The 25,310-nt window shown below is 33.8% G+C and overlaps 3 protein-coding genes across 5 annotated transcripts; 1 reads left to right on the top strand and 2 right to left on the bottom strand.

The window, feature by feature from the left end:
* Nucleotides 1-938: 938 nt before the first annotated feature.
* LOC129321308 (protein ecdysoneless homolog) lies at nucleotides 939-5,832 on the top strand. 2 transcript variants are annotated; one of them, XM_054967029.1, is made up of 6 exons: nucleotides 939-2,261; nucleotides 2,911-3,240; nucleotides 3,671-3,795; nucleotides 4,655-4,812; nucleotides 5,111-5,333; nucleotides 5,500-5,832. In XM_054967029.1, the coding sequence occupies exons 1-5, from the start codon at nucleotides 1,105-1,107 to the stop codon at nucleotides 5,288-5,290; spliced, it is 1,950 nt and encodes a 649-aa protein (XP_054823004.1). In that variant the 5' UTR covers nucleotides 939-1,104; the 3' UTR covers nucleotides 5,291-5,333; nucleotides 5,500-5,832. The 2 variants fall into 2 exon arrangements, with proteins under 2 accessions (XP_054823004.1, XP_054823003.1); XM_054967028.1 differs by having other exon boundaries at nucleotides 5,111-5,832.
* A 1,241-nt stretch (nucleotides 5,833-7,073) lies between these two features.
* LOC129321204 (kinase-interacting protein 1-like) lies at nucleotides 7,074-11,672 on the bottom strand. Its single transcript, XM_054966889.1, has 2 exons — nucleotides 11,420-11,672; nucleotides 7,074-10,926 (listed from the first exon to the last, which is right to left on the bottom strand). Exons 1-2 carry the CDS (start codon nucleotides 11,511-11,513, stop codon nucleotides 7,301-7,303), a joined length of 3,720 nt encoding a protein of 1,239 aa, XP_054822864.1. The 5' UTR covers nucleotides 11,514-11,672; the 3' UTR covers nucleotides 7,074-7,300.
* A 7,051-nt stretch (nucleotides 11,673-18,723) lies between these two features.
* Nucleotides 18,724-21,664, bottom strand: LOC129321199 (uncharacterized). 2 transcript variants are annotated; one of them, XM_054966884.1, is made up of 3 exons: nucleotides 21,509-21,664; nucleotides 20,111-20,731; nucleotides 18,724-19,141 (listed from the first exon to the last, which is right to left on the bottom strand). In XM_054966884.1, exons 2-3 carry the CDS (start codon nucleotides 20,583-20,585, stop codon nucleotides 19,062-19,064), a joined length of 555 nt encoding a protein of 184 aa, XP_054822859.1. In that variant the 5' UTR covers nucleotides 20,586-20,731; nucleotides 21,509-21,664; the 3' UTR covers nucleotides 18,724-19,061. The 2 variants fall into 2 exon arrangements, with proteins under 2 accessions (XP_054822859.1, XP_054822858.1); XM_054966883.1 differs by having other exon boundaries at nucleotides 20,111-21,590.
* Between the last annotated feature and the right edge of the window lie 3,646 nt (nucleotides 21,665-25,310).

Consider the following 25,310-nt stretch of genomic DNA (forward strand, 5'->3'; position numbering starts at 1 on the left):
GTGCCACTGTTGATGGTGTGACATATTTGATATTAATATTAGAGTTATATTCCCCCCACTGCCTTTGGTCTATTTAGTTTTAATTTGAATGATCTTAAGTTAAAATATTTATTTTTTTATATTTATTAAAGAAATTATAAATTTTTTTAATAAACATGTTTTATTACTAATATGAGTTAGATTTAATATAGTTAATTCAAATTGAATGTTTAAAATTGAGAAAACATAACTTTAGATCCTTCCATTTTATTACACGTCTCTGCACTTTTTTAATATTTTAAATTTTTACATTTTTATATTTTGGTATTTTTGGTTTGTCCTTGAAAAACATATAAAGATTTTGTAAAGACCTAAAATATTTAAAAATAAAAATGTAGAGACTTATAGTATAAAAAAAATATGAGAACCTATAACAAAACTCAGCAAATGGCAGGAATTTTTTCCTTAAAAACATTAAAAATTAATATTAAATTTAGATCATCTATATTAAATCAGAACTACTTAAACTGATAATTATATTTAATAATTTTTTTATAAATAGACCATTCAAATATACCTTGAATAATACAAATTTAATATTAAAATTATAAAAAAAATTTAATATTAAAATTTGATCATTTATATTAAATTTAGATTATTTAAATTTATAATTAAATTTAAATAAAAATTTTATAAATTTTTTATTTTAATAAATATAAAATTAAAATTAAAATATTTAATTTAATTATTTAAATTTAATTTGAATAGTTTAAATTTAATGGGGGTATGGGATTGGGAGGAGAGGGAAGAAACCCGTTCATTAATATTGTGGTGTTTTTTGTCAAATTAATATTTTAGTTTTTATACATAATATTATTTTTTATTTAATTGTTTGGTTTTTAAAAAATAGTTAATTGTTAACATGTTATCAGTAGTATTTTCTGCAGGTTACTGGACAAGTCGTTCTGCTGGAGAGACACCTTTGCCATTGTTGCATCCTGTCTCTCCAGTCCACCATAGCGCGCATGCTTTCCTGAAACGACCGACCACAACATCATCAACGAATAGCGAAAATTCAGGAAAGAAGTAGAAGCAGTGGTCATCACAACGGCGAGAGTCGAGACCATGGCGGCGGCAGCTGATGAGTCGTCGTCGTTTACTTCGTCCTCTATCTTCTCCCAGAAAAGCTCCAGGCTTCCTGACGACACCGTCTTCTATGCCATTTTTCCCGACTTAATACTCAACCCCACTACCCCCAATGATCAGTCCTCCCTCCAATCCCTTCACCTTCAAATCATTCAATCTCTCTCCCCCTTCACCACTGACTACATCTGGCAGCACGAGCCCTTCACTCTTTCCCTCTCTTCTACTCCCAAATCCTCTTGTTTCTGCTCCTCCGACCTCCCTCATCTCCATGGCAAGGTTCGCTTCGGTGACAACCTCGAGGACGAGTGGTTCACCGTCTTCCTTCTATTCCAAATCTCTCTTCACTTCCCCTCTCTCTCCATCAGAGTTTGGGACACTGATGGCGAGTTCTTGCTCATTGAGGCAGCTTTTCATCTCCCTCGCTGGGTTAACCCCGATAATAGCCTCAATCGTGTCTTCATTCGCCAAGGTGACCTTCATATTGTTCCGCGTAATCGGCTTCCGAGCCCCAGTTTGGCTGATTCATTGAAATTTTTGGTCCGCTGTGGAGCCGAATCGAGATCGTCGGAGTCGGTTCAGAAGGCGGTTAAAAAAAAGATTTCGGATTACCCGGATAGAGCGAGGAAGAATATGCATAGGGTCAGGGTCAGGGTTCCCGTTTCAGTTGCGCAGGTTTTGAAGCAGGAGCCTTGCATGATTTCGCTTGCTGTGGAGGGGTTTTATGACAGGGATATTGATACCATGAAGTTTGCGGCGACCATGGAGAAATTCTTGGGTAGAGGGAAAGATGAAGAAATGGTCTGTGTTTCTGTGAAGATGTCTAGGGCCATGTATGCACAATTAGTGCAGCAAACGTTTCAAGCGCCAAAATGTTTTCCAATGCCGAGTAGGAGCGACTTGTCGGTGTACATGGAAGCAGAGTTGGGTATGAAAATAGCTTGTGGGTTCGAGATGATGTATCAGCAGCGGAAGCGTGATGGAGTGGAAGGGAAAGGGAGCACGTGGGAGGCGTTTAAGCAGACTCTGGAGAGGAGTGGTTATTTCCAAGGGCTGCTTCCAGGTTCCAAAGAGTATCAGAGGTTAATGCAAAATGCCGAGGAGTATTATAGAAACAATTCCTTGTACTCTAGAGTCAGGTATGTCCTCCTTGTTGACATTTACCAGTACCACTGAAATATACTAAGTCAGGACCAATAAAATGAAGATATGCCATTGTATCTGAAGAAAGCCGTCAATTCAAATGGGTTTTTCAGAGAGTTATAACGTAATGAGTGTTTGGGGAGAAGTAGGCTCTGGGGCAGTATAGATTTTTGAACTTAATTCAAATTTGGGAATGATTTATATTTGGCTTGTTCAACAATTTGGTCTATGTGTTATAGAATTTGGATCTTCTTTTGGAATTCTCTCCATTTGTCTCAATTCTAATTTATATTCGTTGGCTTGATCCGAGTTGTTGTTATCTTTTTGACCCCCCTAAATCAGAAGGATGCAATATCTATTTCTTTCCCTTTTTGTTTGAATTACAAATATGTAAAATTGATCAATCTAAACCATTTAGATTGATCTAATGATTAGAAATTAGAATTGAGATAGATCTGAGGAAATTTCACCTTGAGAGAATCCACATACATGGTTCATAATCTCAAAGTCGGCTTCCTATTCCCCTTGGGAAAAAAAAGAAAGGGGGGTGGGGGTTGAGTTCCGTGGGGTATGTTTTATGCTTTTAGCTCACGACTTAGTCTTGGTTTCTTTTTTATTATATGCTAATGTGAAAATTTGTTGCAGTGACTTGATGAGTGCTCCTGTTAGACGGATAGATGAAATTCTTGCTTTACCACATTCAGTGGATGATTTTAAGAATCAGAAGGTCCCTCCATCTGATGATGATTCATGGCTTTATAATGGAGAAGAAGAGTTGACCTCTGCTCTTCTTGAAAGACAAAAGGAGATGGAACTTTATGACCTTAAACAGAAGAAAGGGAAAGGGAAAGAGAAGCAAGATCTATCATCTGTTTCTAATGCTAGAGAGTTTGATCCTGGTGATATGGCAAAAACTATGCAAGCTTTTGTCCACAAAGTGTCAAGTTACAAGGGAGCTGAAGCTCCTGAAAGCATGTTAGTTTAATCATGAACTTGTTTTTATATATCTGATATTCATTCTGCACCAATAGTGTGTGCATCTTTTTCATGTTATGTTTGGGACATGGCACGTTTTTCATTAATGAGATCAAGCCAAAGATATTGAGTGAGTTCCATGGGCATTATTTCTCGGAGGTCTGAGTACAGGGGCTAGTATTCCATGTCATATAAACCTCCACTTTTCTTTCTTTCTTTCTTGGTTTTCAAATTTGGAAACACTCGTACCATTTGTTGTGCAGTGTTGAGTACTCATAATTCCACTACTTTATAATTTTTCCTTGTTATTTCATGATAACTACAAATTTGGGCTCTGCTCAACTTGATATTTTGGAGTTTTGGATACTTTTAAGATTACTTGCTGATGACTATGATGACTCCTTAATTTTATACTCTCCTGTCTTTTTAGGAATAAGGAAGTGAACCTTGATGTGGACCAATTCATTAAGGACATGGAATCAATAATGAAGCACCAAGGAGTTAAAGAAGACGACAGTGATGTTGAAGAAGGCTCCTCATCTGAACTGGACTTGGGTATGATCTTTGTGTTATAGAAACAAATGCTCTAGCCATGTGCTTACTTTGTTTTTTATTCACTGTTTGCCTCAAGCATTTTCCTGCAAAGAACATGTATTGCTCCAATCAACACCTTGCACTTTACATGTTCTAGCATATGCACGCACAATTGCATCCACATTTTAGTTCACAGCATCACTTAGGTTTGAACTTTCTTCTATTTATCTTTTTTATGTAAATTTTCCGGCTCTTTTTCTCTTCGTTTTAGTGATGAGCAGCAGCCTTAGCATGAGCTTTTGCGGTTGCTTCTCCATAATACATCAGTTTGAAAATTCTTTTTTACTATTTTTCCTCTTGGGGAATGATTCAGATAATACCCTGAGGAGGGGGAAAAAAAGAAGAAACCATCACAAAAGGTTTAAACATTTTGGTGTGGTACTTGGGTAATAAATAGAAATGCAGTCAAAAGAATAGATCTCAAACATTGTTATATTTCAAACTATGAAACTAAGTGCTGAAAGAAAATGCCAGCATCTGGTGTCATTTTTTTTCTCTTCATTCAGGCATGATATCCAAACTTCTCTGAAGTGTGAATAAGGACTTAGAATGGCACTATGTCTTGAGCTTAATTGCAAGAATGTTTTGAGCGGCATTCAGTGTATTTAACCAAGTGCTAGAAGTTGTTGTGTAATCGTTTTGGAATAAAAATCAGTATTTAATTGAGATCAAGGCGTGCAGCCTGTTTTAGCACGCAGGTAAGCAAGAAGTGTAATGATTTCCTTACGGGAAATTAATCAAATATGTGAGCAATCAGTCGTGTATGTCTGCCCCCATCATATCTCACAGGGTTTCTCACGTTTTATGAATAATTGTGTAGATGATTCTGATGAGGGTGACATGGTTGAACCTGACAACGAAGATGGTGGGGATACTTTCGTGCAGTCCTATTCTGATGCTATGAATGAAGAACTGAAGGCAACTACCCTTGGAAGAAGTTTTGTCCGTGCTAATGAACAACTTCCCAAGAAAGATGAGGTATTTTGCTTGTTTGCATGTAGAGAAATTTTACTAAATTTCTTATGGCATAATTTTTACTTGGCCTCACAAAGCCAAAAGGTAAGCATGTTTGCCAAAAACATGTCTCAACTTGGTATTGATTTGTCACCAAGAGAGTAATTTTTGTTTACCCTTTTCCCTCATTCACGTGTGATGAGGGGGAAAAACATAGAGCACCTGAAATTTCAGCTTCTATAATTTGTTCAGCAAAGTTTTACAACCGTTAAAATGCTGAATGCAGTTGAATGTATGATTTACTTTTGAAGTTAATATGCAGGGAACGTCAAATACCAGGGAAAATATGGATGAAGATTTTTCTCCCGTAGATGTAGATCTGAATTTGGTAAAAAGCTTCCTGGATTCCTTTTCTTCCCAGCAAGGGCTTCCAGGTCCCGCATCCAATTTGCTTGGGCTCATGGGGGTTCAGTTCCCACAAGATGCCGACAAGGGAAAGTGAAATTACTTGAATAACTTGGTCCAATTTTTCCATGTTTTTGGAGGTACTGCAATAATACAATCTAGATGACGTGTTTCATCACCTTTTTTCTCAAGCTCTTGGCATGTAGACAGAGATCTGCTTGATCGAGTCTAGAGAGAAAATATCAGCCATGATCTAGAATGATATTGGTTTAAATTCCGTGAGTAACGACGCATGTTATGACACAGTTGCTTTTGGAAAAAGCAAGGCAGTCAGACAGCCATCTGCTGGAAGGTGATCCGACCTGTTTATGACCACAAAATTTGTCGCCCGTTTAGAATCAGCCTTCATGAGAGATTCAAGTGCTGATGCGGTATAGCTGGTGTGTTCTATTGTTGTTTAATTGGTTGGTTGCTATGAAATTCGTATTCTTCGTAGTCATTCATTCGCCTGCAGTTGATCATTCTTGTCAGATAAATTTTGATGTCAGCAAGACAATATAGAAGCTTATTATATTAGAGTTCCTTTTTATTGTAAAATGTTCATATATTTCATAATTTTATGTTGGACGCCTTACACCAGCCATGATATTGTGACATTTGGATGGGAAAACTAGAGGAGAAAATGGTGGAGAAAGCTTTTATTGTTCCGATAGCAAGGGAAATTAGGAGGAAAAGAAAAATGGGAGAGGAATTGAGTCATGGGACCGGTATTTGTTCCCTAAATTTTTTCACCCATAGTGGAGAGATTTTGAAGAGAAACTCGTTCAGAATTATTATTACCCCCAACATCCCCTACTCTCCCTTGCGACTCCATTTCTTCAGCTGCCCGTAATTGACGTTGTGACTATTTTACAATCTACAGCCAAGAACTTCACATGTATGCTAGGAAGGTCGTGGTAAATCAGGACAAAATGAGGTGTGGAGATGAAAGTCTTTGATGATTAATAATTATTAAAGTTAATATTTTAGTTATTTGTTAAATTAATATAAAACTAAGATTTAAAAATTAAAAAAGAAAATTCACTTATCTCTGAAGATTTAAAAACCAAACCAAACGATTGGATTATCAACTAGAGCCACTAATGATATAATTTGAACCAAAAAATTATTTTTATAATTGAATTTAATTGGATTGGCATTGAGTCACTATTGAGCTAGAAAGTGGAGTTAAATATAATGTTAAAAAAGCTTAAAATATTTTAAAAAAATAAAAAAATTTAAAAATTAGATCCTATTAAAAGTTAATTTTATTTTTGAATAATTCATATGCATGAAATATGATTGAAGACAGTTTTTTTTATAAAGATATTGATAATTATAGATGTAAATACAAATGCTTTTAAATCTATTTATATATAATTTTATTAAAATCAACTTATATTTAACAAGTTATAAAATTATAATTTATAATGTTATTAATTTACAGTCATTGTGTCATTTCATAAATATATTATAGATTTTTTTCTTGTATGTATTTTATATATACATTTAATATTATTTTTATTTAATTATTACATTATCGGTTCAATCATTGATCCACCTGATTGGATCATATGAATCGTGAACTGTTAACCTTTTTTATTTAATATCTAGTTAGGTTCTAAAAACTTTCCTTGTACCAATTGTCTCTAAAGATAATAAAAAACAAACATTTTCTCTTCACCTTTTCCTTCTTTCTACCCTGTCCCTATTTTCTTCATGTTAACCGTGAACGAAACATAAAATTTTTTTGCCAAGAATTACTGTAAATTATTTTCCCATGCCTAGGGGTAGGCTCCAAATATAAAATCAAAGATACTTCACCGAATGTCATTGCTTTATTTTGAAAAGGAATATAAATGATATGCGACGCAAAATTGCATAAAATACATGTAATTGTAAGCTGATGCCTACATTCAATCATACTCCTGCTGACTTACAAACAAGCTAAAATCCACATCTTTCCCTATTTAGAAAGGACTGTTTGAAACACTACCTAAAATGAAACCAACCAAAATTTTGCATGGGATACAGAAAAAACAAAAATCGAAGAGACACTGCAAGGTATTTACAAATAGTGTCCTTTCATGGCAGCACGGCACTTCTTATGCATTCCAGGGCTAATGCCAGAGAAGATCGAATGTTTTTGTTTCTTTGGTTTAACCCCAAAGATAAATGCTCCCAAAGGAACCTGTGAACGATTACCTCTACCACTATCACTACCACTACTGTCCGAATGTCTCATCTCTGTGTTTTGTTGTTTCTTTGAACTTGTGAAGCCAAAGTCTTCGCCCATTTTTGCAAGAACCTTCTCAACTTCAGATTGCAGAGCTGATACATGATCTAGGCCTGCTTGAAGTTCATCAGCAACCTTTTTGTTCTCTTGTTTCATGTTCAGAACCTCACCTTGGAACTTGGCAGCTTGATAGCTCGTAAACTTGAAGTCGTAGTCTTCTGCGCTGGCTTTCAAGGCCTTTGTTATCTCTTCTTGGATTCCACACAAGGATGAGGATCTGTGTTGAAGTTCTTCTTTCAGAGATGCACTCTTCTCCAACCAAACTGATAACTCAGTTTGGATCTCTACAAGATGTTTGAAAATTGGTCGTGCCTCTGATTTTACAGATTGTCTGACACTCTCTGATTTCCCATTTTCCTCAAGCTTTGATACATCCGATTGCAAATCTCTTATAGTGGTTTGGAATCTTTGAATCTCAGTGAAAGTAGTGCTGAACTTCAACCAGAAACCCAAGTTCTCCTCTAGAAGTTCGTCAATGCGCCGACGGAACTTCTCTTCTATAGCTGATGTAGAGTCAGGTTGGTGAACTTTCAATATTTTTACAACATCATTATCATCTTCTTCTTCTTCTTTCTTTACGGGCTCTTTTATTGCTCTTAATTCTTCCGAGTCTTCATTTCCTTCCAAACTTCTCTCCATGAGGCCGAGCTTCCGACGCAAGAGTTTAATCTCTTCATCTTTCAAGGTAGTGGAAGACTTCATTTCTTTTAGTTTCAATGATGTGTCAAAGAGTATTTCCTGATTTTGCTTCTCTAACTCACTGAGAGTCTTCTTCATTTCTTTGTAATTCCTGAGAATATTCGTATATTCTGTCAGGAGAAGTTTCTCCTTATCCTTCATTCCATCCATAAACAGTTGCCGCCAATTAGGTTCATCTTCTTCTGCTGTTACCTGCTCCTGCGAATGAACTTCATGGGCATTCTCAGTCTTCGATGAAGATTGAGTTGCATTTTTTTCCTGCTCAGAATTACTATTTGCCTCCTCAGTTTCCTTGTGTTGGTTGAGATCCTGATCTCCTGCGGTGATACTTGAAGCAGATCTTGCTAGTGCATCACTGTTGCTAGTATTTGGAGTCTTTTCTTGTTCTTTGGGTTTCATTGGCGTTAATGTAATGAAATTTGTTAAATGTGATCTAATTACATTAAATGGAGACTGGCCTCCCGTTGAAGATGCCTCTACTTTTTCTGATGATTCCATGACCTTAAGCTTATCATCTGATTTTGCTTCGTTTTCAAGTGAATCTGAGACCTTTATTTCGTTATCCTTCTTCACATCATTATCCACCAAAGCTGCGACCTGCTCCTGCGAATGAACTTCGTCGGCATTCTCAGTATTCGATGAAGATTGGGTTGCATTCCTTTCCTGCTGCTTTCCAGAACTCTCAGAATTACTATTTGCCTTCTCACCTTCCTTTTGTTGGCTGAGATCCTGATCTCCTGATGTGATACTTGAAGCAGATCTTGCTAGTGCATCACTGTTGCCAGTATTTGGATTCTTTTCTTGTTCTTTGGGTTTCATTGGTGTTAATGCAATGACATTTGTCAAGTGCGATTTAATTGCATTAAATGGAGACAGGCCTCCTGTTGAAGACGCCTCTGCTTTTTCTGAAGATTCCATGACCTTAAGCTTATCATGTGACTTTGCTCCGTTTTCAAGTGAATCTGTGACCTTTATTTCGTTATCCTTCTTCACATCATTATCCACCAAAGCTGTGACATTAGTTTCTTCATCTTTCTGCACATTATTATCCCTCAAGCCTATGTCATTAATTTTGTTATCTTTCTGCACATCATTATCTGAAAAATCAGCGACTTCAATCTTGTTTTCTTTCTGCACATCATTATCCCCCAAGCCTAAGTCATTAATTTTGTTTTCTATCTGCACATTATTATCTGCAAATTCACCTACTCCAATCTTGTTTTCTTTCTGCATATCATTATCCACCGAACCAGAGACCTTAGGCTTCTTTTCTGACTCTGAATCATTTATTAAGACGTTTTCTTGATTCACTGCATCTTGTCTTTGAACTACATGTTCTGATACAGCTACACCTGATGATTCACTTTCTCTCTTTGATGAATCCGGGATCTCATCCCTCTTATCTGGCTTCACATTCGGAACATCCTCAGAAAGATGATCAAGATCACAAAGCACTTTAGTAAAATTGCTTTGGAGATCTGTATTCTGGGTTTCAACCATTTCGTTGAGATCTTGTATGCCCATCATCTTTTCATCCATTTCTCTGAGCTTGGTTGTCAAATCATTTTTCTCATCAATCGCTGCCTTGTCATCTTCTTGAGTTACAATCTGGGATTGAAGATCATCAGTTTCTGCTTTTAATCTTGTTACCAGAGCATCATGGGAGGAAACTGAAGTTTCTAGGCTTATTACTTTATTCACAAGCTCGTCAATCTTCTCTGCCATTTCTGTCACACTACCAGATGCAGAAGAGCCAGTCGCAAGTTGTTCTTTAATCTGGTTCTGTAATAGCTGCAACTCTTGTCTCTGTTGATTCATTCTCTCTATATCTTCATCCAAGTCCTTTACAATTTGTTTCACATTTTTCCTTGCCCTTGGCTCTGTTCTACTGATCTGATCATCATAATGTAACTTGTGCATGAGAGACTCCAACTTTTCCCTGACTGCCTTTACTCTTTTGGTCTCAATTTTGGTTTCATCAAATGATCTTTCTTGTTTCACACGCAAACGAGCCAATGTCTCTTGGCAAGTTTTAAGAGCTGCTTCTGTCATCAAACGACGAGCTACATCATCTTCAATGACCATACCTTCACCAAATTCATCCTGCAAAAGGGAAACTCTCTCTTGCAATCCTTTGATCTCCTCCTCAGTGTCCCAGTACTTTTGAATGGCATTATCATAAGTGCTCTTCACAAACTCTTTAACGGTTTGTAGTGTCAGAATCTGTTTCTGGAGCTTGTCAATTTCTTCAAGTGCCTCCTTTTTGTTCAGTCCAGATTTGATACGTTCTTTTGGACCACTCGTTTTAGTGACTACCTTCTTGGTACAAAACTTTTTTGTGGCCGACGATATGACTGTTTTTAAATCTTTTCGTGGTGGTTTTGGAACCTTTGGAGCAGCATTGCTAGGTTTCAACCCTCCTGGTGCTTTTCTGGGAGCTTTGGGTGAACCATCCTCATAATCTTCTTCCATAAATGGCACTTGCTCTGGACAGATAGAAGCAATGGTGTTGTTGGCATTTTGTAACTCTTTTGATATGTGATCATATCGCTCGGCTAAAGCTCGGTAAGCCCGGTATGATTCTTCCACAAAATTAATTAGTTCAGGCCTGCCTTTGTAATACATTTCTGCTCTCTTGGCAAAGGAATCTCCATCTTCCTGCAAGAGTTTCATAACAACTTCCACTTTCTCCTGGAAATCTGGAGTTTTGGTCACCATAATCAGTTTTGCCAGGAATATAGGATATACAAAATCCACAAAATGGATAATTTTTAATTGTTAAGCTTAAGTTGGCATTTCAGTTCTAAGTTTACAATTAAAATAAGATGTGAGTTCTGAATCAGGTGAATGAAATAATATGGGAATTCTGACTCGTACACTAGGTGAATTTATGCCCATCATTGCATCAGGTTTGACCCTCTAATATACAGGCAATGATTTATTAACCTCAAGAAGGTCTGAGCAAAGAATTTTCCCCCGGCCAAATAAATAATACGAAGCAAGTACAATACAATTCTAAGGCAAAAAGAAAACGAGATAAAATTGAAGCAGAAATAGTGTGCCTCAAGACATGAAATGACATGAAACAAGAAGCCAATGGCATTTCTATCTCTTTGACGCTAAAGAAAAATGAAAAGAATGCAAGATACTGATAATCATTCAGGAAAATGTAAAGGAAGAGAAAGAGATGACCTTGAAGGTGCTGTTCCATCCATTTTGATTGCTTTGTTCTGATATGGCTGGCCCACCACCACGAATATGCATTGCTCGCTGCTCGCTGCAACATTGTTCTGACCTCTTCCTCTGATTAATCCCTCTGAATGGAGTTATTTGATGATGAGACGTTGGAGAGACGATGAACCGAAACATGCAAACCAAGTTTGTGTTTGTTAGGATTCTGTCTCACATTCTGTGGAAAGAAGGGGCCGGATTGCATGCATGATGGAGAGGTGTAATAGAGTAACGATAGAGAAAACAAAAACCAAATAGAAAAAAGAAAGAGGGAAAGGATTGAATGGAAAGAGAGAGAGAAAGTGAAAGTGAGAACGTAGAGCTAATAATGGGGTGATGGAGGGGAGAGAACCTCGCCCCAGGTTTATTGGAACAGCCTTCCTTTTCTAATTTCCATTATCCTCTTCCCATCTCCTATGAGTTTTCCCACAAATTACCTAAATTGCTTTGGACGTTTGAACACAAACTAAATCCCACTGTCTGTTTAGGTCATTCCCGCAAAACTCAGGCTTTGAAAAATAACATATTTTGGTAGAGGAGCTTTTTGAATAAGCTCATAAAGACGAGTTCAAGCTTAAATTAGCCTGTAAGTTTATTTGACTGTTTTCTAAACCAAAGCAAAACATACCAGGAAAGATTTCATTAAACTCCCACTAAACTGATTTATTTATAGTTAACCTCTTCAAATTTTAAAACATCAGTTTAGAGTTCCTGTGCATCTCATTTGAGCTAAATTGAAATTCAGTTTTTGAGAGAAATGACACAAATAACCCCAATTTTTTTAAATAAAAAACAACTGATGTATGAAAAATAAATAATTAATATATAAAAATGAATAATTGATGTAGGAAAAAATTAAAACTTTCATTAATAGTATTATACTAATATGAGTAAAAACAAGTGAAGTATAAATAATTTTTATAGAAAAATAAACAATTGATATAACGTAAGTAAAATTTGCAATTCTCATTGACAACATAATATCACTACGATATAAACAAATTAAATTATGCGCAAAGCAACTCGTATAAGAAAATAAATAAGGCCCGTATGCAAAATAAACAACTGACATAAGAAATTGGGGATATTTGTATCATTTCCCTCAAAAACTCAATTTTAATTTTGCCCAACCCATAGGGACTAAGTTGATGTTTTAAATTTTAGAGGAGCTAACTTTAAATAAATTTGCTCTGGGTGGTTTAATGAAATTTGCCCAACTTACAACCAAAGCATCCCATTCTTTTTTTTTTTTAATGGAAAGCCATTAATAAACCGTGCTAATCGACATGATGAGTTATATTAGCATACAAATGATTTCTACAATCAAGAGCACAGTATCAAAAATAATAACATTTAAATTATCGATAGAGGTTTGGTGACTCAACCAATCCGCACAATTGTTTGCTTCTTGAAGACATGATCAAAAGTTATAGTCCAATTACGCATAATGAGATCTTTGATTTTGCTGACAGCAGTAAAAGGTAGGTGATTAATAAAAACTCATTGCGAATTAAGAAAGAGTTTCAATAAAGTCAAAGTAGACGTTAACTTTGTCAAATTGTTCAGTCCAATAGATATTAAGTCCTTTTAAGATATTCACAAGTTCACCTGTCATACTTGGATAATATTTTAGATATTTGGAAAAATCTTTAATTCAATTTTTTGTTTATCCCAATAAGACCACCACAAAAAGTTACAAATGTTGACGAAACTCTATATCCAACCTAACCCATCTTCATATAGGAGAGCATTTATTAGCTTTAGTTCTATCATCCTTTTTAGTCAAAAAGTTAATTTTTGATTGGAGATATTGATCAATAAGAATACTTTATATACTAGTAAAAACAATGTTTTGTCACGAATGTCTTTTTTAAAATAGATATTTTTATATTTTTTTTTCAAATGTTCACACACATGGACAAAGAGTCTTACCAAGAGGTTTTCTTGCATATGTATTGCATGCATCATTGGCATTCTAAATCATTTATATCATTCTTGGCATTCTAAATTATCTAGTCATGTGAAGGGAGAGAAAAGAATAAGTTAATTTTAGATTGTTTTATGAGCATCCTATTCTTTGCTGGCTGTTTTTTTTTTTTTGTTGAAACTCAAACTCCTTTTTTTTCCTCCTCCTTGTGTATATATGATGATGGGAACTAAATAATATTTATATTTTGGATGAGAATAACTTAGACTTGTATCATTTATATTTTATTTTTTAATACAAATTTATGTTTTATTTGTATATTTATATTATTTAGTTTGGACTTTAGAGCTTAATATGATCCTTTTTCTTTAGACATTTATTTGTGGTTTTTTCGAAGTTATATATGTATTATTATAATTAGAATTTAAATTAAAAAATTAAAAGGTTATACAAACTTTCAAGGGATCAAATCAACTAGGCCATAATTTAGATGAAAATGAAAAATTTAAAATGTGTCCCTTATAAGGAGCTTAGCGCATATAAATTGACCCGACTTATTTTGACAACTATACTTATAATTTAAATTAAGAAAAATTAATCATTTAATTTATATAGTTTTGACTCAATTGTAATTTAATTTTTAAATTTTGACTCGTTATAATTCAATTTTTATATTTTAACTTAGTTGTAACTCAATCCCTGAATTTTATTTTTTATAATTTAGTCTCTCTAGTTTCAACTAGTTAAATATTGATCCTATAATTTTAAAAATAAAATTATAAAATTAAAATATTTTAAAATTTTAATATTTATAATATTTATAAAAATTAAAAGGGCTTAGTGATTTAAAAGATTAATAATAAATTTTAACATAATTTTAGTCTTTATAATTTTATTTTTTTAAGATATATAAATCAATATTGAAGTGACTAAAACTATAAAGATTGAGTTATAATAGTTAAAATTTAGAGAATAATTTATAACCAAATAAAATTTTAAGAATTAAGTTATAAAATTAAAATTTAAAAATTAAGTTACAGTTAAATTAAAATTATAAAAATTTAATAATTCATTTTTTCTTTGAATTAAACTAATTTCGTTTATGTATATATTCCAACGGTGGCGGGGGATTTACATTTGGTTAAATGTAAATTATTGACCCATGGAATTTGAACCTTAAACTTAGAATAATTAAATCCAGAGACAATTTCACCCACCAGTTAACCTGGAATAAACATCGTCTCCATGCTCTTGCTGAAACAGGGGGTCAAACGGGAAAGCTCCCTGAACACAGTCCGGCACCGCCTCACCTCTTCCCCGTCAACATCTTTCTCCGAGTGTCACTTTCCAGCGATCATTCTCAGAATAACGTTTAGATTTGTGTGCTCGGAGTCGTCTCCTTTGTTGGTCCTTAATTCATACATCTCTCTCAGTGAGCTATGTACCTCAGCATCTCTGATACCTTGAAACATTTCAAAGCGGCGAATTGAGAGTAACTCGGAGGTTATGATCTTACGCATTTCGTGCCGGAAGAGAACCCAGAATTAGCACAGTCATATCCAGGGATCATAGCAACTGTGAACTTTGGGGCGAGAAGAGAATATGACAGTCATGGGTGGTGAAGCACTCATTGGCTAACTCCCAGCTGCTCACCACAACGGCTTTAAAATTCAAATTGGTCCATGCTTGTCAGCCCAATCTCCCAAGGTTAGTAACTCAGGAGTATAATTCAATGCCTCCATTAAAGCCTTCCAGGTAATGGCCGAGGAGTGAGGAAGTAGGCCAGGGCAGAGGGAGAGAGTGGAACTGCACATCTGGGTCCCACCATTTAAAACGAACGGTGGGAGACAGATTATTCAAGTTTAATTATTGATGTTCAAAATGAATTAATTGCAAAAGTTTAGGATCCAAATTATCTAAGTCTTTGCATTTCATATTTTCACTCATTTACCATTTTCATTTTTAATAATATTCTAAAGGAACTGTGCACTTTTATTCATTTGGATATAGAATATCTAGGTTAAAAGTCATCTCATATCCCCTTTCATTAATTGTTTTCTCCATGAATGCATTGATTAAAAAAAAAAAGGAAAATTATGAACCCTATAAGCTCCGGATTTTATGTAATTTAAAATTTTTAAGTTTTATCCTGTTTAAAGTCACAAAAGTCTATTTTATAAAATCCAACAGGTCCACAACACTTAAAAATGAATGGCTAAAATATTAGATAAAATAAGACTAAAACCTCTTACATTGCTTGTAGTTAGTTTGGATTTGAAATTGATTTTGTTAATTATTATATTATTAAACGCAACAAATAAGAAGAGATCGTTCAAATGAATTAATGATGGAGAGAAAATGGAGAATGTGAGTAATAATGAAAATCTCAACTTAAACTCTCTTGGTTAAAGGATATTTTTATTCCATCATCTATTCATTCAAAAATATTTGATATCCTACTAAACTTACATGTAGTGTAATTTTATTTTCAATATTGCACTAGACACCTTACTATTAAAAAGTTAATTTTGACCATTAGTTAAGCTTAAGAATTTCAAAAAAGACTTGAAAAATTACACAAAAATACCTTATAAAAAAATTAATGCCAATTAAGTCCGCTACATTACATATAAATATTAGGATACTACATAATTAATGGATCACAATCACTAGTAACAATACTAATAAATAATTAAAAAAATAGAAAACATAATCATCAATCTCTATAATTTCATTAGATTTTGTTTTAGTCCTTGGTAGTCTTTCAATGCTTTTAGTCACTATAGTTTCAACAAAATTGGGTGACATTTGTTACTGAGATCCCTATAATTTTAGTGTTTAAAGTCCCTATAAGAGACTAAAAATGTTGAAAAAAATTATAAGAACTAAAAGCAATATCCAATGAAACTATAGGGACCAATGGTTGTGTTTTTTCTTAAATAAATATTATATTTATATCTATAATTTAGAGGACTTCATTGATATTAATTTTGTTATAAGGTACTTTTAAGTAATTTTTAGATCTTTTTTAAAATAAATTTTGAGGCCTTTTTTAAATCTTCTAGACCAACTAACTATCAAAGTTAAGTTTTTAATAGTAGGATGTCTAGTGCATTATTTTTAAATATTAAAAAAATTACACCACATATAAATATAGCAACGAATAGTTAAGTCACAATGATGCCCATTAACCCTTCTGTTATTAATATAGAAACAAAATTCACATACTTTTCTCTTACAAAATATAACTAGGAAATTTCAACCCAAAATTTTGTAAAAATGAGTGATTTTATAAGGTTTAAATTAAAAGTTATTTATTGTGTAAACATTTTAATAAAAGCAGAAATTAATTTGCATTTGGTTATGATCATAAAAAATTGTTAAAATGCTTTTTGAATTTTATAATATTTCATTAAAAATATTTATTATTTAACTATTTTTAAATTTTATGTTATATATGTAACTATATTTATAATATTTTCCCTGATAACATTTTTATATTTAAAAATTTTAAATTAACATTATAAAATTCTGTAAAAAAAATTTCCCCAAAAAAAGATAGCTTTCTCATTTAAAAAAAAAAGACTTAAACAATTGGATCTTAATTTGTTTGCCCTCAAGAGATACGTTAGTTAAGAAAACAAAGCTTAATTTATAAAGTCATTGTTGGGATTGTGGATTTTTTTCCTCATAATAGGGAATTCGATCCTGTTCCTATCTTAACTATACAATAATGTCTTAAAGATTGTCATTTAATTTTAATTAATACTACATCCGTCTCAAATTATAGGATACTTTTAAACAAAATCTCGCATGCCAATAAATCTCATTAAATACACTTAACAACCTTATTTTTTAAAATAAAAATGTAAACTTTCAAAAATATCCTTAATTTAATAACATTAAATCTACACCTAATTAGTATTAAATAAAGAGAGAAAAGATAATATTAAAATAACTGTATTTAATGAAACCTTAATATTCTAAAAATATAGATAAAGGATAATATTAAAATAATTATATTTAATAAAATTTTAATATTCTAAAAATATTTTATATTTTAAGATAACACGTACCATTTAAAAATATCTTATAATTTAATACGGAAGGAGTTTGTTAAAGATTGCTCTTGGACATTAATAATAATGTTAGTAGTAAATAAATAAAAAAAAAGTAGCAGCAGTGGTAAACTGGTAATAATAATAATAATAAACATCATGGTTATCGAATGATAAGATCACAATTACGATTTAAAAAAAAAATGAAAACGCAGGAAAAGTATCTGACACCACATACAGCAGTGTCGAATTACAAATTTGGGAAAAATTACAATTATGTGACATGGATTTTAATATTTGAAACTCTCTCTTTTTTAGGTTTTTTTTTTTGTAAAAATAATATTTTGGCACTCTTACCATTGAAGTTTGAAACCCTCTGAGTCTGACTATCGAATTTTAATATTTTGCACCCACTACCTTAGGTCCCGGCTTCAACGGCGTGTTGGATGTCCTTATTTTTAGATTCACATGTTTTATGCAAAATGCCGAGATACCACTAAGAAAGAGACATTCACTTACTAAATACACAGGACAATATGGTAGATATTTCGTATTTGTGGATAAGCATTCGTCTTTTACAGTGGAATCAAAACAATTTAACCACTTTAGGCTTAAAAAGTGAGAGAGAGAGAGAGAGAGAGAGAGAATAGGTCTCATAAATGCGACACTTGCTATCTTTCTTAATTTGTCATCATAAGCATAGGGAAGCAAGACCTAGTGCCAATGGGTCCGGATCCTTTAATGCCTTCTTGAAAGATGAAGACATAAATAAATAAACTTCATTCTTTATATAGATATATATATATCAACATGTTGTATTACTTTGTGAAATATGAAAGATCTGATTGAGTCAAAGAAAAGAACGTGGCATTTTCTCATCCAAGAAGAGAATCACAAGGCCACAAGAAGGTAGGGACCTGGGAACCCAAGAAAGAAAGCAATGGCTAAAGAACATCGGCTTACCCATTGCTTTCAACCTCAACCTCTATGTGACACCTGCAAGGCAAAGCCCAGTTTCCACCATTGATGTGGTTCTAACCTAAGCTCAAAGACCGCCAATCCCTAGTCTTTTACCCGAATCCCACAACCTGTGGAAACTGTCAAGTTAGGATTGTCTCCAGGTAAGTTTCTCTTTAGATGTACATAAAGCCAAGCCTAAGTTGCGTATATCTGGAGTGGAGATGACAGAAAGAAAAAATAAATCTAAAGAAATCTTGACTGGAAAATTTCATTTGTTATGCAGCATAAGAGGAAAGAGAAGTGCAGAACAAAGAGGCATCTACAATAATGACATATGATTGAACAGAATCACTCATTAGGCCAGAAAATCCATTATTTACATAGATGCAACTAAAAGGCTTAAACCATATAGACTTAGAAAATCATTTATATATATATATACTCATTTATTTATTTTGCTTCGTTTTTTCTTTCTGCCTGTACATAAAGCAGCATCTATAAAGAAGAATATGCAGGTCACATGCCCTGGGATAAAGACCATTCTTCCAAATCCACGGAGTGCTCTTGTTCCTTGTCTCCATAAAACTTCTTCTTTCTTCCGATTCTAGTAGCTCTCTTATCATTTACTAGCTGCTTCTAGCTCTACGTAATACATGCTTTAGTGATAGAACACTGGGTTGCTCAACCCTTGAAGGTTCTTGAGAGAATCCAACCACTGTTCTATGTATTTCTTGCTACCTGCATATTCAACACACAAGAAATATAATAAGTTGCATGGCATATGTCTGCAGCCTCTTAGAGGAGCAGAAGCACTTGTTCTTACCCAAAAAACGTCACCATCATTAATTTCAAGACACATTTTCTTAAAAGCCTTAGTCTCTCCATTAGTTCAAACTTCAAACACTTGCATTTCAAAAAACATATCATCTCGTAAACTAAAGTTTAGTCTAACGGGCAACTCTACTTGATGCACGAGATCAATAGGTCCTTTACTTTCAGGTTGCAACAGGCAAATCGAGCACACAATTATTGAAATTGGTAAGTATAGGTAATAGGTTGAATTGGCTTCATCTGTATTCTGAAAGTACTCCTAAGTTTCAAAAGTCCAAGCTCACAATATAAATTCACAGCCAACTGTAAAGAAAAAAGATCTGTTTTTCACATATGTGCTATTCAGGATCATACAATTTGAGCTTTGACCCAACTATCAAATACGACTTTCTAATTTGTTTCATGAAAATCAAAAGAGAAACCAGTAGTTCTTTGAATGCGACTTTCTAAGGTGGAATTCAGCATCATCAATCAAAATGTAAAGTCAGTGCAATGCCAGATCAAAAATGCATCTATGTAGCATTGTTTTCTCATAATTGATTCTACATGCCAAACCAGATTATAAAAATCTTCAATCATGCATTGCTCAAACAATGCCAGAAAACACCAGTGGCCTACTGCCACAATGGCATCATACACAAGAACACATCCAAGTTGCATAATCATCACAACAATACAGATCAATTTTTTCATTGATGTCACATTAACCTCAAAGCCAGAGTGAAAAAAATTTTGGAACATTATTGCTTGTCTTGGTATATACATAAATGCTAAAAGGCACCAGAGCAGAGACAACTTGGATCGAGAACAAGTAGGCAATTTCAACAGTAATAAAATAAAATAAGAAAAATAATAATTATAAGGTGCAAGTCTAACTCTTGTCTGAAAATTCATCTGGCAGGTTCTTGAAGACACTCAAAAGCTCGTTATCTGAACTCTCCACCTTCTTGCCACCATGTCTATAGCAAGGAACCAGTACTGCGAAACTGTCATCTGACTCTTCATCACTGTGAAAGCTTGGTCCATGAGGCTCCAGCCACCCAACGGAATAGTCAGAATCGTCAGATTCAGACCCTGACAAACACCCACCACCATCTGATGGCACCAGCACGACATCGAATTCTCTATCGATTCTATTCTCTCCTTCCCTGTTCTTCCATTTTCGTTTGACCTTCCTGTGAGATGGTGGTACAATCTTTGTTTCCTTAACCTTATGCAACTTCTTAGACTCGCGTTTCTTTAGAGGAAAACCCAATTCAGAAGATGAATTCAGAGTAGTGCTATTAGAAACAGACTGTTCCTCCTTGCCACCCCACAACCAGTTAGAGAAACGGGTAAAAGAGATAACCATACTTCAATTTCAAAAGTGATTCAAAGCTGAAGGGGTTACGATGAATCAAGACGCTCTTTTGGAAGCCGAAGATTTCTAAGAGAATAAGGGAAGGGCCAGAGTTGAAGAACGACTAATTAAGAGACGGAAATCCGAGTGGTTCCTGCCTGTTGCAGTAACCACTAAATTAGGATATGATCCATTAATAAACAACAAAAGCAGAGATCAATTAAGGAACGGCCTAAATACATTTATTTCCAACAAAAACATTAATATCAATGATCATTAAAAGTCAGATCTTTTAATAAGTAAAGGCATGACGACACATGCAGTAAGTTTGAAAAGATTTCCTCAAATATCAATCAATTCGGTAAGTTTAAGAGACATAATAAAAATAAAAATAGAAAAACAAGTTAATTAACTGAAAACAGTTCAGGTTTGGAAGATCATTGCCAAAACTTGAATGTCAGCAAAACGATAAAGAAACCCAAAATTGCCGTCATCAGGATCCGATATTCCCAGAAATAAACTGGAATGTTCGTAATCGGAAACCCACAAGAATCAATTTTTATCTTTTTCCAAAAATAAAAGCCATGAACCCCAGTTTTCAATCAAAATGCCATTAGTCATGCTCGGTCTTCTTAAAACAAATTCCAATAGAAGACTGGAATCAAACCCAACATAGCAAGTAGACGTTAGAGTCAAGCCCTCGGGTCAAAATCGGAATACCCGGAAAAAATTATCAAAGAATCAAAATCTTTCCTCACGTCACCGAAAATATCCGAAATCTCTCACCGGAAAACCAAACCTACAGGGCTCTTCCAAACATCTATAATCTATGATATCCAAGGAAGGAAGGATCGGAGCAAAAGTTCCCTCCAGAAAAGTAATGAAGAAGAGAAAATACAAAGAATCAGATTTTAGAACCCCAGTAAATAACTAACCCTCCCTCGTCTTCTTCCTCCTCCGGACCCCCTCAAGGTGTTCACTGGAGAAAATTTGATCCAACTGGCACTCCAGGAGTACATGAGTGGATTTATTTACACAAGAGCCAATTTCAGCTTTTCTTCGTCATCACATCTAACGGTAGAGATCGCACGATGAGTTCTCATCTACAGCATGTGATGGTCTTATCTTAACCTCAATCACTTTAAAACGAGCGCCTATAATTGTTGGCATAATCAACAAATATTAGAGTTGGCCGAAAAAAAAATAAAAATAGACGGTTGATTAAGAAAAGTAAAAAAAAAAAATTAAGAAGAAGATAATGATTCAGTGCAAATTTGTTGATGTGGATACGGGCCGGCGAAGCCCATAAAACTCGATTATCCCAATTTTATCTTAAAATTAAAGTCCAACCCTTATTTATAGGGCTCAAGGTCGGGCCCGTAAGCCCAAATAAAAATAAAATAAAATAAAATAAAATTTAATATTAAAATTTATTTAGAATATTTTAAAATTTAACATATATCAAACCAAAGTCTCACATAATTTAAAAAATGAATAAAAAATTTAAAAGTCCAAATAAGATGAAGGCAAATATCATCAACAATCCTAATTAAGATCTCCCTCATTATCATCCATAAATAAAATATTAAAACCCTCAGATGTAGGTCCACTTGTAAAACATGGAGGCGAAGGTTCAATATTAATTATTTCTGCAACTTCTTCATCATCACCTACAATAATTATTAATTAAATTGTTTTATTATCAAATATATATCTATACATATATCACAAGATAAAATATAAAAATTACTATAAAATGGTACAAAACAATTCAATCAATTGCTAGTACAAAATACAAATCAATGTTTGCGCATTATCTGGAAAGAGTTGAAAACAATACTTTGTGAATAGTAAAACAGGCTTCACGGGTCGCTCGGGCCTGAGCCCGTTTTTCTAAGGCTTATAAGAGCTGGGATTCGAAGCCCGATTACCCTAAAAAATACTAAATTTTTAAGGCCGAACCATTATTAAAACAAGCTTAAACGGTGACCCGTCAAGTCCGGCCTTTATTCTCGACTCTAGATGTGGATGACCATAACCCCATTGAAAAATTGCTCGAGGTTTAGTTGGTTGACACATGTCAGCTTGTTCGGCCATAAATCTATTCTTCAAGAATCTGAAAAATCTTCTCAACAAGAACTTAATTGTTACTATCGACTTGATTTAAACATGTGATTGCTCAACATGCCTAAAAATGTTATCTCGTACACATATACAAATATCTATAATCGTCGTCGTTGATATAATCATCAAATATTAGACGATTGATTAAGGGAGGCAAAGAAAAAAGAAAATGATTCTGTACAAATTTGCTGACATGGTTGACTAGAACCCCATTGAAAACCTACTTGTGAAGTTTAGTTGATTGACACTTGTAAACTCCGTCAACCAATGATCTATGCCCCAGGAATGTCTTTTTAACAAGAACTTAAGTGTTGTTTTTTTTTTTTTGTGTGCCACTTAATAAAATCAATGATAATATCTAGAAATGAGCAGTAATGCATTCAGACATATATATTCTTGGACTCAACTAAAATATTTAAAGACTTGTGGAGTGTTTTTGTTTTTTAGTAATTACTGTGTAAGGTATATTGCATTACACTGTTTTAAAAAATATATATTGTAGAATGTATATGAACTGTTGTGACATAAATAAAGAATCTAGAAAACGTGATAAAATGTTAGATAAGGGAGGGCATAAATACTGGAGGAAAGAAAGAGGTTTTGAATTAAAAGTGGGGATGATAAAGTGATTAGTTTGAAGAAGATGAGGAAGGCACGAAACAGGTTCATGATGTTAAATAATGACGAAATTGCCAAGCTTCTACGAAAGTGAATAAAAGTCAATCTTCAGATTTTCCAAAGGGAAAGTGTTGGTGATTGAGTATACAATACCCAAAGAATATGGCAAATGGGAATATCTTTAATCGTCAACGTAATATTTTCAACCAAAAAGAATGGCTAAATGTAGACACGTTAATTAAGCGAATATTTTTTTGCTCAAAAAAAAAGGAGAATAGTTGTCCCCAAAAAGAAGAAGAATTCCTTCTATATTTTACCGATAATTGTTGGATAAGAGCTTCGATTAAGTAAAAGAGATTTGCTTCAACTTTTAAATAAAGTTTAAGATTTAAAATTTTTGGTTGAAAGAAAATTATACTAAAAAAGCTATATTTGATTGTGGCCGACAACATTTTAGTGTGACTCAATAATTGTGCGAATCATATAATTGCATATTAGGGAGAGAAAAAACTTCCCTTTAATTCAATTTTGCAACTTTTCCCCGCCTATAGTCCTCTATCTATGTTTAGGGTTTCATACTTATCCAATGCTTTTCAGGTCGTTGACAAATGGTTACAAAAAAGAAGACTTTCTTTTTCATTTTTTCTTACTCGCAAAAGAGGCATTAATACTTTTGTTTTTTTGGCTCGTACAAGTCTAAATATCCCTCAACGAACGGCGAAAGAGGAGAGCAATGATAGACATCAATGAATGTGGCTAGCAAAGGAGGCTAATAGATGGTGGTGGCAAATGGTAGTAAATGACAAACGATAATGGCCACTAGTGGGGGAGGACATTGACTAGTGTCAAACAAAAGGTGGTTAACAATACCATTATTGTTTATGGTACGTAGATGATTGTCAATGACAAAGAAGGATGGTAGTTAGTAATGGACAATGGGATTGGTGCAGCAGAGGAGAATAGTAGATGGTGGTTGCCAATTGTAGCCAGTGGTGAAGGGCTGTGATCGATGACTAAAGAGGAAGGCATGGCTGACAACAAAGGAAGATGGTGATCAACGATGAAGAATGGTAATCAGTAGTAGAGGATGATGGGCAATGGCAAATAACAAGGATTGTCATTGAGTGAGTGGTGATGGAATAAAAGGATGATGATTATCGGCAAAGGAGGATTAATAACGGCAGTTGCAAGTAGTGGTCAACAATGGTGTGAATAATGAGGAGTGTTGGTGGCAGTGGTCGATGATAATTAAAAAAGAATGCATGAAAAAAATACAATCAAATGTGTAGCATGATAATCTAAAAACTTTTACATTACATTATCTCATGATGGAGGTTAACCAATTGGGCCTTAAATTATTAGCCAATCAACTATGCTCAAATCATATATAACTGTAATGTTTTTAACAAATTAAATAAAAAAATATTAAATTAAAGTCTAAAAGATGTATTAGCATGGTTAATTGAACTTGAATCATTTGCTAACTGTTAAAAAATCTATATATTGTACTAACAATATTAGATCTTCCCTATTTGTTTTGCTAACCACACTAATGGATAATATTATTAACAAATTAAAGTGTAATAATTGATTAGGATCTCTAATTGAAAAGATATTCACATTTAGAATTTAACTATACCTTAAATATGATTAATTTTAATGAGAAGATATTTGTGCTCAATAAAAAAAGTGTGACCAAGATTGATAATTGTAAAGTTTAACACATGATTATAAAAGTACAAACATACATTAACTGCGATGAAAATAAATGTTAAGAAAAAGGCATATATTAGAAACTACACGAAATTAAATAAGTGGGAAAGTGGGCTTGGAACTTTGGTTGTCCATTTTCATTAGCACAAAGCACATCATCATTCAATAACGGACCATGATAAATAAATCTCTTTTCTTAATTTTTCTCCTTTTGCAATTCAATCAAGGAAGCGACAGGGGAAGATCCTCTTAATTTACATTTCTGCCCAAAATTCTATGATT

Source organism: Prosopis cineraria, unplaced genomic scaffold (genome assembly GCF_029017545.1).
Source record: "Prosopis cineraria cultivar Desert tree isolate PC_DT_omini unplaced genomic scaffold, ASM2901754v1 PC10, whole genome shotgun sequence".
Taxonomy (NCBI): Eukaryota; Viridiplantae; Streptophyta; class Magnoliopsida; order Fabales; family Fabaceae; genus Prosopis; species Prosopis cineraria.

What these genes read in the sequence shown, in the direction of transcription:
- LOC129321308 (XM_054967028.1), top strand. Translation starts at nt 1,105, where the DNA reads ATGGCGGCGGCAGCTGATGAGTCGTCGTCGTTTACTTCGTCCTCTATC. An exon ending in TCCTTGTACTCTAGAGTCAG is followed by an intron (nt 2,262 to 2,910) that starts GTATGTCCTCCT and finishes AATTTGTTGCAG; the next exon opens with TGACTTGATGAGTGCTCCTG. An exon ending in GCTGAAGCTCCTGAAAGCAT is followed by an intron (nt 3,241 to 3,670) that starts GTTAGTTTAATC and finishes CTGTCTTTTTAG; the next exon opens with GAATAAGGAAGTGAACCTTG.
- LOC129321204 (XM_054966889.1), bottom strand. Translation starts at nt 11,513, where the DNA reads ATGTTGCAGCGAGCAGCGAGCAATGCATATTCGTGGTGGTGGGCCAGC. An exon ending in GATGGAACAGCACCTTCAAG is followed by an intron (nt 10,927 to 11,419) that starts GTCATCTCTTTC and finishes CCAAAACTCCAG; the next exon opens with ATTTCCAGGAGAAAGTGGAA.
- LOC129321199 (XM_054966884.1), bottom strand. Translation starts at nt 20,585, where the DNA reads ATGGTTATCTCTTTTACCCGTTTCTCTAACTGGTTGTGGGGTGGCAAG. An exon ending in AGATGAATTTTCAGACAAGA is followed by an intron (nt 19,142 to 20,110) that starts GTTAGACTTGCA and finishes TTGAATATGCAG; the next exon opens with GTAGCAAGAAATACATAGAA.